This window comes from Haliotis rubra, unplaced genomic scaffold (genome assembly GCF_003918875.1).
Source record: "Haliotis rubra isolate DU_JTF1 unplaced genomic scaffold, ASM391887v1 Scf333, whole genome shotgun sequence".
NCBI classification, from domain to species: Eukaryota; Metazoa; Mollusca; class Gastropoda; order Lepetellida; family Haliotidae; genus Haliotis; species Haliotis rubra.
Genome location: NW_025767006.1, coordinates 1,043,058 through 1,054,656, shown reverse-complemented (window position 1 = coordinate 1,054,656; position 11,599 = coordinate 1,043,058). Strand labels below are relative to the sequence as shown.

Here is an 11,599-nt window from a genome sequence, read left to right as displayed (position 1 = left end):
GTGGTGGTCACACTAGATACTGAAGTCAAGAGTCTGAATGGACTGCGACATTCACGTAATGTCTTGAAATTGTGTTGAATTATTCATTGATGTGTCAAGATCTTGTACACAATTTTTCTTGTTTGATCCTCTTATTATGTCCATTTCTGTAATGATTTGATTACAGTGCCTATCTAATTTTGAATTCGTACTGACGTTTATTTTGCTGCTTAGTATAGTTCTTCTAAACTCTGCCTCAATCTGTTTAAAAAAATCATGTAGGTCTTGCGTACTTAATTAGTGTGTTGTACAGTTACCTGTTTAAAAAATCATGTAGGTCTTGAGTTGGTTGTCGGTTTACTTGTACACATGTTTACAACATTCATGTAGGTCCAGCGTACGTAATTAGTGGGTTGTCGGTTTACCTGTTCACCTGGTTACACAATCATGTAGATCTAGCGTACTTAATCAATGGATTGTCGATTTACCTATGCACCCGTCATGCAATCATGTAGATCTACCGAAGTTAATTAGTGGGTTTACCTGTGCACCTTTTTATACAATCATGTAGGTATAGCGTACTCAGATAGGGAGTTATCTGAAAGGTATCTGTGTTTCTTTGTCCTATACCTGATATACTGGTTTTATGATTTAAACTATTTTTTTTTGTCGTAGCTTGTAATTTATACAACTCTGAAGACACTAAAGAACAGCCAATCCTTTGATATCAATATAGTAATTCGATCATTATAGAGTTGGGTGTTCTTAACTTCTTTTGAGTAGGATACTAGACACAATATTCCTGTGTTCTATGTCTTTCTGTTTATGACATTTGGAGTAGATCTTTTTTTTATAGTTTCCATTTCAACTGATGGTTCCAGGCAGCCTTCTCAAGGTTGATGTGTTTTATGTGTTTGAAGCAATATGTAACAGTTACACTCACGGACAAAAGTAACTACACACCAGTGTTTCATCGTAGCTAAAAATGAAACGAACAAGAGTGAGTGAGTGGTTGTACGCTATACATACATACTTAATTCTGCTTACTTGATGATTTAATGCATACCAGTGTTTGATATTAATTGTGCTTACTTTATGATGTAATACATACCGGTGTTTTGATCTTAATTGTGCTTACTTTATGATCTAATACGTACCGGTGTTTTGATCTTAATTGTGCTTACTTTATGATCTAATACGTACCGGTGTTTTGATCTTAATTGTGCTTACTTCATGATCTAATACGTACCGGTGTTTTGATCTTAATTGTGCTTACTTTATGATCTAATACGTACCGGTGTTTTGATCTTAAATGTGCTTACTTTATGATCTAATACATACCGGTGTTTTGATATGAATCGTGCTTACATGATGATCCAATACATACCGGTGTTTGACCTTAATTGTGCTTGAACCTTAGATTTGTAATGCAACAGTGACAGCTCTTATCCTAGTAACGTTTGTTGTTGTTGTTGTTTTTGTTTTTGCATTTTTCAAATCTAATTTTCAGATGAATACTTTCTTATTCCCGCCAGCATACAATGTATTTAGAAATATTGAACAAGCTTTATGATAGTACATTGCAAGCTGCAGGGAGTGTGAGAATAAATCATTGCATTAAAATGATATAAATAAGATATAAGACAACAATGTGTAAATCAAGTTATATATAACAGTGTACAACTGAGATATATCTAAAACCAAGCCAAAGGCATGTTCTGAAGTTCATCGCGACTGGTCTTCGGATCAGCTTTTCCAAGGCGCTTGTTGCCTCTGTTGTCTGTCTTCTCACGGCTGGAAAGAATTGAACAAAACACTTAACGTTAAAACATGTTAATCCAAGAAATCATGCCCATACAAACCTTTAAAATATTCATCCTTAAAAAGTCTTAGTTCAATAAACTAAATTTACTCGTGCCAAAAGAAGTCGGGTGCAGGCGATTAGAAAAAGAAAAAAAGCTCCGTGTTAGTGAGTGACTTTAGTTTTACGTCGCACTCAGCAATGTTCCAGCTATATGGCGGCGGTCTGTAAATAGTCGTGTCTGGATCGGACAATCCAGTGATTAACATCATGAGCATCGTACTACGCAATTAAGTTACGATGACATGTTTCAACCCAGTCAGCGAGCCTGACCATACGATCAAGTTAATCGCCTTTTATGACAAGCATGGGTTGTCATCGTATCCCAATTGCGTAGAGCGATGCTCATGTTGTTGATCACTGGACTGTCTGGTCCAGACTCGATTATTTACAGACCGCCGCCATATAGCTGGAATATTGCTGAGTGCGACGTTAAACAACAAACAACCAAGAAAAACAAGTTCCTGAGGATAGTAAAGCCTGCTTATTCTTTCGCATTGACGTAATGTATTAAACCTACTTGTTGCAAATCACGTGTATGGTAAAATCATTCCCATTGCACCAACAGAGTGAGTGAGTAGGTTAGTTTTACGCCGTTTTTTAGCGTGGGCTGTTCCAAAAAAAAAAGTCATGTATACCATTAATCATATCACGTATACTTCACGCTGCCTCTGTGTACACATACGAGCTGCGTAAAGCTTAGTTCATTTCATTGCCTCTTGGCGGGCTTCGACCAAGGTTTCAGACAAAGGACATATGTGATTTGATCTGAATCACACTCTCGGCACTCTGACAAGCATTCAATACCGGTGACCGTATGAAAAATGAAACTTAACAGAATCCTGACTGAAATGAAATATATTACCCACTATATCGTTTAGGGAAATAGTAGAGTTATGAGATATCATGGCATATGTCAACCAAGTCAGCGAGCCTGACCACCCGATGCCGTTAGTTTCTTACGACAAGCATGGGTTACCGAAGATCAATTCTAACCCGGATCTTCACGGGTCCAGAGCTGACTGCGGATTGTCGTGGGCAACTCTGGGATTTAAACTCACAACCAATCACATGATTAGCAGTGCCTAAGACTGAGCTACCAAATACCCAGTAAGCAAAACAGTTGTGTCCATAAACAAGGCCCAACATCTAGACCCCACAGTGTACAACCTTCATCTGTACCTGTCCTAAAGTGTTCAACAGATTAAATAACAGAATCACCAGAATCAAAGAAAAGTACTAGGTTTAAGTACTAAGTATCAATTATATTAGACCCCAGGTATCTTTTGTTACATATGTAGTATCAACACTCGTTGAAGAATGTTTAAAGCTCCGAAGGAATATTGGTGAGAGTCTTTGAATGAAATTTAAAAAGTGAAACACATGAAGAGGTATTTTATTAACGTCAACTTGTGTGATATGAGAGACACGACGTTTTGGAATATACTTTACATGAAGTAGAAAACATTTACTCCTAAATATCGTGATTCTCATGCTACAGAAGTTAACATCCAGAAACAGCCGCCTGAAATGGCGTCTATTAAATCTTGTCAAATCACCGATAGTCTTTTATTGAAGAGATTTGAATGTCTAACGCTGCAAATGTCAAGCTACTTTAAATGCACAAATAGCTATTATTGCATCGTTAATTTGACCACGAATCTTTAGTAAACTAAATGTATAGATATTTAACGTTGATACCAAGATATATATATATATATATATATATATATATATATATATATATATATATATATATTAAGTCATTTCACTAATATATATATGTATATATATTAGTGTAATGACTAAAAAATTAAGTGATTCCGTGAAATGACTAAGAGGGTCAGCCATTTCGCGAATTATTAGTCATTTTGCGAAATGACTGATTTCACATACTGACTGTAACATACCCCCCCCCACACACACACACACACACACCCACCACCACCATCACACACACACACACCCGCCCCGTCGTGGCGTTTATCACTACTGTAGCGCCAATGCAAAGACTCATAGTTTGAGGTTGGAACCACGATCCTGTTTCGAGTAAGGGGCACAACTCAGTAAACGAATTGTGTTGCTACATGTCCTTGGGTCCCTGTATCGAGAGCTACTGGAGATACGTACCTGAACCATTTAATGCCACATTTACTTGCAAAATGGTTGGCAGCTTGTCTGAAGGTTTCTGCTTGGAAGAAGTCCCCCTCTCTGGTTAGAAGGCAGAATACCAGGACGAAGCTCAGAACGGTCAGACACACAAACCCCCATAGCATCACCTGGTCTTTGCTGAAATTAAAGAGAGATAGAGTTTAGTTTTACGCCGCCTTACGCAATATTCCATCAACATCACGGCGGGGAACATCAGACATGGGTTTAGCACATTGAACCCACCTGGGGAATCGAACCCGGGTCGAGCGAACACTTTGACCACTAGGCTTCCCCACCGTCCCTGCAATAAAAGATGCATTAACGTGGAATTGTTTAAACTTTGGCACGGCAATATCCCAGCAATAGACGGATTGTAATAACCCGAGTCTGTCCCAGTCAAACCAATGGCTGATGTAATGAGTATCAACAATATCCGTCGCGATCGGAGTGGCAATGGCATGCAGTTAACCATCCGATAAATAATGCCAAATATAGGTTATTGAGGGTCGGATTATTAATCTGCTCCTGAATCCCAACGGGGTTGAGTGAGTGAGTGTACCAGCTATAAGACGACTATACGACAAAATGTACCCATTTTTTCAATCGGACAAAGATCTTTGAACAGTGCAAAACATATTTGAAACCAGAAATGGGCTTTACACATTATATCCATCAGGGGAATCGAACATTGGCCTTCGGCGTGAGGAGCGTACGCCTTAACCACTAGGCTACCTCCACGCCTCTTAACTGTAAGTGAAAGACTACCAAGTATAGAATATAACCTTGACCAACGGTGCAAAATATCATTTATCATAGTAAACTATATTGAAATGAAGGATTTTGATTATTTTATAGGTCGTGGCGGACGACCTGTTATAACATGGATAAAATATTGCCGAATTGGCTGTAAACTGTATCATACAAATATTTCACTTGGAATGGTCCTTCTGGACAGAGGCAATATCACTGTTTATGTCTTGAAAGAAGTTATTTTTCAAGATCATCCGATTCTTGATATAACCATACTTGATAAATCTTGTCACGATCTTGAGTTTTAGTAATAAATTGGACTTGTATCATTTTCACCTAATGGTATTTTTGTTTTCTGACATTAACAAGGTCAAAGTGAAATAAAATAAGTGCCATATAATCGGTAATGTAAGATTTAATGATGAGAAAACAGCATGAGATGAAATAGTGCTCCGTTAAATCATCTGAGTTGAGTCGTATGTCTTAATTATTAGTGAATTCGTTGTGAAGGATCAGGTTTTCACTAGCTGAAGTTACAGTTTTTAATTTCACTGTCATTGAAAACGTGTTTATATTATGAAAAATGAAACATCACAGAATGCCTGTAACATAACACGTATTAATACCCACCGCCATTATAAAAAGCATACCGTAATATTAACTAATTTCAATCGTCATCCCGGAGACACCGGGTTCAACTCTCAACATGTGTAAAATATGTTAAGCCCATTCCTGGCGTCCCACACCGTGATAATACTGGAACATAACACGTATTAATAGCCCACCGCCATTATAAAAAGCCTACCGTAATATTAACTAATTTCAATCGTCATCCCGGAGACACCGGGTTCAACTCTCAACATGTGTAAAATATGTTAAGCCCATTCCTGGCGTCCCACACCGTGATAATACTGGAACATAACACGTATTAATAGCCCACCGCCATTATATAAAGCATACCGTAATATTAACTAATTTCAATCGTCATCCCGGAGACACCGGGTTCAACTCTCAACATGTGTAAAATATGTTAAGCCCATTCCTGGCGTCCCACACCGTGATAATACTGGAACATAACACGTATTAATAGCCCACCGCCATTATAAAAAGCATACCGTAATATTAACTAATTTCAATCGTCATCCCGGAGACACCGGGTTCAACTCTCAACATGTGTAAAATATGTTAAGCCCATTCCTGGCGTCCCACACCGTGATAATACTGGAACATAACACGTATTAATAGCCCACCGCCATTATATAAAGCATACCGTAATATTAACTAATTTCAATCGTCATCCCGGAGACACCGGGTTCAACTCTCAACATGTGTAAAACGTGTTAAGCCCATTCCTAGCGTCCCCCACCGTGATAATACTGGAACATAACTGCGGCTTAAAACAATGCTCACTCATTCGATGTTTCCAGGTGGGTCTCTTATCAACACTGGTATTACAGTGAATGGGTGAGTTTGGATTTACGCCGCTTTTAGCAATATTCCAGGAATATCACAGCGAGGGACACCATAAATGGACTTCACACAACGTACCCATGTGGGGAATCAAACCCGGTTCTTCGGCGTGACGAGCGAACGCTTTAACCACTATGCTACCCCACTGCCCAACACTCGCATTACAAAAAATAACAGGTGAAAGGGCTCATCAACTGGTCACACTCAAATAGGTACAATCTTACTCCTGGAAACATTCCCATTACTTTATAGATACTTCTAGATACATCTGGGTCGATCACGTCTGACCAGTGAAAAGTAAGAATGGGCTAGACGATCCAGTTCTTGAGAGCATGAGCATATGTCCACGGAAATGGCATACAATGACATGCAGTCTGGAATCATATAAAGAACTTAATTAATCTAGAGGTCTCCAGCAAACATGCACTCTGAATCTATATTCTTATCCGGAATCCCAAGGATCTGTGAGAATCATCGAGAGTAACTAGTTTCAATACCGCAGGTTGGCTGTCGATAATCACCATAATGAATAACCACCAAGTTGGCTAGAAGATGATCTGTTCAACAGTTATAAAGTGTAATGGTCAAGTATGTCTAAACATACCTAAGTGAGTTACACAGATTGTTGTTTAGAGTGAGTGAGTGACTGAGTGAGTGAGAGTATGGTTTTATGCCGCTCTTAGCAATACTCCAGGAATATCACGGCCGGGGACACCAGAAATGGGCTTCACACACTGTACCCATGTGGGGAATCGAAGCCGGGTCCTCAGCGTGACAAGCGAACGCTTTAACCACTAGGCTACCCCATTGCTCCTGTTACTTAAAGATAAATGTGGCAAGATGTGAAGAGCGTTCATCTTCTTCAGTGTATGTAGTTGTTGGTCATGTGACATTGAATCTGACATTCCAGTGTTTAGTCCATCCTTAAGATGTCCTGTTCAACATATGTGAAACATAACTACAAACATTTACTCAAGAGGTTGGATAAAGGGTCCATATCATCATCAAATTATCGAAGGCATTAAACAGTCTACGAAAAGAATTCGTTTAGCAGTTCATTGCATGTCAGACAACAATAAAGCGACATGAGACTTGGATATTCTACCAATAATAGAGAATAATACGCTGTAGGGGTCTTATACAAGCCGTATGTGGCAGAGAGGTTCAGATAAATCTATCATACTTCTGGCCATCGTGTGTGTCCCCACTTCTGACGTCGTTGTATTAATGCCATCTGATGGAGGGAGGTCCAGCAGACATACCGTGATTTAAACGTCCATCATTTTGTACTGTTCCAGTTCTATCATCAGTCAGGGTGATTTAAAGGAGATAACCTGACGATGATGGAATCAGTCAGAAATATCAGGTTGGTGTGAATGACACTGCTAATAGCTTTAGGAGCCAATACTGTTCCAGTCCTAGCAGCAGGGAAGGTCCTGTTATTAGAGGTAATGGAAACGAGAAACTGTCATTGATACATTTTAAGACCCCGAAGCCAGGTAATGTTCTCTCAGAACCCAGTTCGCTTGACAAGAAGAGATACGTTCTGTCATCAAAGGACACTTTATCCTTTGTATGACGGTAGGAGAACTAGCTGCTGTCTTTCTACATTAATTGATTGATTGTATAACGCGGCCGCACTCAGCATATTCCAACTATATGGCGGCGGTCTATAAACAATCGGGTCTGGACCAGACAATCCATGTGTATAAAGTGTGTGTGTGTGTGTGTGTGTGTGTGTGTGTGCGTGCGCGCGTGTGCATGTATGTATATTTGCATTGAGTACGTACATATGAATGGATGGAGGTACGTACGTATCTATATACTAAAACTATATAGTATAACCAGAAATTATTGAGAATTTTAGGAATATGTTTAATTGGATTTCTAGTATAAACAACCTTGACCAGCTATCAAGCGATTGGTTTCATTCAAGAGAGACAACTCCGTTAATCCTTTTTCATTAGTTTGTGAAGAGTTATCCCCTTTGTTTACTTGCAAGCAGACGACATTTTCAGTGATCCTCAGTACGGATGATTTAGAGAAGAGGAAGTTGATTTTAGAGTATTATAACAAGGACATCAGATCAGCTAAAGTGATTTCAAGGTTAGAACAGGCATCCCTTTATCCACTGTTTATCGTGTTTTGAAAAATATTGTAAATGGATATGGCATTGAGCACCAGGGAGGCGCAGGTAGGCCCAGAAAATTGACTCGATGACAGGGGGCGGCTTGGTATTCTTATTCTTATTCTAAAAACAAACGAAGGAGTTTAGAAAACTTAAGGCTGGATATGATTGATAGAGGAACTGTGGCTGTCTGTAAGGAGACAATTAGAACTGAGCTGCATGCAATGGGTTGGCAGAAAAGTCGAGGAATTCCATCACCGATCATGAAACCTGAACAAAAGGAGCGAAGGTTGAACTGGTGCTTACAGCATAGAAATTTTAACTGGGACAATGTGATTTTCTCAGATGAAAGTTGTGTGTGGCTGTTTCCTAATACACTGAAATTCTGGATCAAACAAACTGAAAAACCTTTGTATCAGCGCCCAAAGTACAGTCCTAAATTTAACGTGTGGGTGGCATATCTGTGTAGGGGGAACGCCCCTCTGTGTATTTGAAGGGAATATGAACAGTGAGCGGTACACAGATATTCTCGAGGGACATTTACTTCCATCTGTTCACGTGTTCTATGAAAATGTTTTGATTTTCCAGCAGGACAACGACCCAAAACATCGTTCAAAGCATTCACAGGCCTGGTTTCGGACCCAAAATAGGACATTATTAGATTGGCCAAGCTATAGCCCTGACCTAAATCCAATAGAAAATGTTTGGGGACTTATGAAGGAAAGTGTCAATAAGAAAAATCCGACAAATATTGCTGAAATGAAAGAAGAGGTGGTTCGATATTGGGACAGCATGGACCACGACTTTCTAACTTCTTTGATCAGTAGTATGCCCCGCCGCATTGAAGCCTGCATTGCTGCCCATAGTGACTTGACAAAATACTGACTGTTCACCTGTCTTTGAATCTGGAGTTATGTTCTGCTAATATCCACATTTAATACGTGAATAATGAGTGAAAAAAAATAATTACAATCTTAAATTCTCAATAATTCCTGGTTGGACTGTACATGTATGATTGTGTTTTCTATATATCCCTTTCCTGATTTCTAAGAAACTCGCATATTAGGCTGACTGTTTGGACCAGCAGCTTTTGGTTTGTAAGTGCAAATCAACTTTTGCCGATAAAGTATGCTCTGGTTACACAATCGAATGCCCTAAAGCCTTTTTCGTAACTTTAAAATACATTATGACATACGTAAGATTCACTTTAGGATCCTTATGGCCCTTGTTTGAAGAAGAGATGACTTAGGGCAATTTCGTTCTATAGAAATAGAAATTGCAAAACCCTTTCCACATTAATAAGAAATATCTGCCAAAAGCAGAGTCATTGTACAATTGAGACTTTATCATGAGCAGATATTTGTATCAGCAGTATTACAGCTGTATGATGCTGTTTGTAAACGAATCGGGTCTGAACTAGAAATCCAGTGATTGTCGCCATGCGATACGATGACGGAGCATGTGTTTATGAATCACTGTGAAATAGTGATGATACACCGGTGGCCCTGTCATAAACACATGCAAAGTCTAGTCAACTGTTCGCCTGAAATAATTCGGGAAGGTATTGTATAAGTCAAAACAGGAAATTTCATCGGACATCAGTTTTGTCACTGATGCATCAAATGTGGACATTTCCTCCATATGTCTACCATACATCTACTTGAAAGCTTTACTGAGGCCTTGTTTGTTGTAACCTCGATCAAACAACTTCTGAGCACGAGTGGCAAAACGCTCTTTGTAGTCCTGATAAAAAAAGCACACTCGACAGTACCTCAAAAGTTGTGAAATGTAAACACCAAAGGCTGGAACTGTTGGACTATTGCTCTACATGAAAGGAAAGTTGACTATTGGGAAGTTGAAATCATCCCTTTTGTCATACAGCCTTCACTCTGAATCTCTATGCATCGATCTAAATATGAAACAGTTGAGGCCGTCTCACTTGTCTCCTTAATTTCAAGTTCAGGTGGGTAAATCAGTGGAAGGCAATTGGTTATTTGATGGTTATTGAACGAAATTAGATCATCGATGTACCGGAAGCTTCAGTTTAACATCTTGGCCAAATTACCTTTTTTGATTTTGCCAACCCAAGCAGAAATTCTGATTCATATGCATAAGGAACAGATCCGCAAGGAGTGGAACACAATTGGTGCCCGTGGGGATGCTTACTTCTTGGCGAAATGTTTTAACCCCAATTTTCACAAAGATGTTATCAATGAGAAAGTCCAGCATTTCTGATTTCACATTTTGTTTTCTCGTAAACTTCAAATGACATTTGCTTTTATTTTTGACAAATTGAACCTCTGAAGATAGATAAGTAGGTATGCCTTTGTTCACCACTTTTGTTTACAAAAGCCCCATGAATCAAGGAATAAAGTTTTCCCTTCAGTTTGTTATGTGGGATAGTGGTATATTATGTTGAAAAATCAAAACGGAACTCGGTCCGTTTCTGAGATTCTAAAAAAAGTAAGCAAATCTTTTGCGTTTTTGAGAATCCACATGGTATTAATTCCGCTTGTCTAAAAAAATGTATGTGAATATCGAGAAAGTCTTGATAGTATGAAAACATGTCGCTGATTTCAAACTGACAAAAACGTGTCATTAAAATGGCATATTATATACACTCTTATCAAATAGTAGGGATGTGACAGAGCATGTCATCACCGGGCCATAGGGGCAATATTGGAAATTTCAAAGCTGGCGCTTTTGGATAATGATCAGCGATGCATCCAATCAGTACGTCATGATTTGCCAAAGATTCATTCATTCACCGAGCCATACTACCTCTGCATCTCCGGGTAGCCCAGAGGTTAAAGCGTACGCTTGTCATGCCAAAGACCGGGGTTCGTTTCCCCGCATGGATACAAAATGTGAAGCCCATTTCTGGTGTCCCGCCGTGATATTGGTGGGATATTGCTAAAAGATGCTGCTGGGCGTTCTTTTCCTCGCCGTCAGACCATGCCCATCAAAGATCCAGTGATCAACATCATAAACATCGATCTAAGCTATTAGGATACGAAGACATGTGTCAACCAAGTCAGCGAGTCTGACCACCCAATCCCGACAAGCATGGGTAGCGGAGGACCTATTTTAACCCGGATCTTAACGGGTATCTACTTTTGACTTACTGCTGTACGCTCACCATTACGCGAACATCTGGCATCATCACAGTCTGTTAGTAATTCTAAAACACGTGCTCAAGATGTACTTTTCCTTTTTGTAGTAGTGGTTGACGTATTACAATAAATTATTTTTATGATAAT

At 39.2% G+C, this 11,599-nt stretch overlaps 1 protein-coding gene across 1 annotated transcript in view; it reads right to left on the bottom strand.

Moving 5' to 3' along the window:
- Nucleotides 1–243: 243 nt before the first annotated feature.
- Nucleotides 244–11,599, bottom strand: part of LOC124284318 — a 33,034-nt gene continuing 21,678 nt past the window's right edge. Inside the window, exons 3-4 of the mRNA XM_046720399.1 lie at nucleotides 3,971–4,129; nucleotides 244–1,773 (exon numbers count right to left, since the gene is read on the bottom strand). Of these exons, the coding sequence (XP_046576355.1) occupies nucleotides 1,674–1,773; nucleotides 3,971–4,129 (259 nt within the window). The 3' untranslated portion in view covers nucleotides 244–1,673. The remainder of the gene's footprint in view (nucleotides 1,774–3,970; nucleotides 4,130–11,599) is intronic.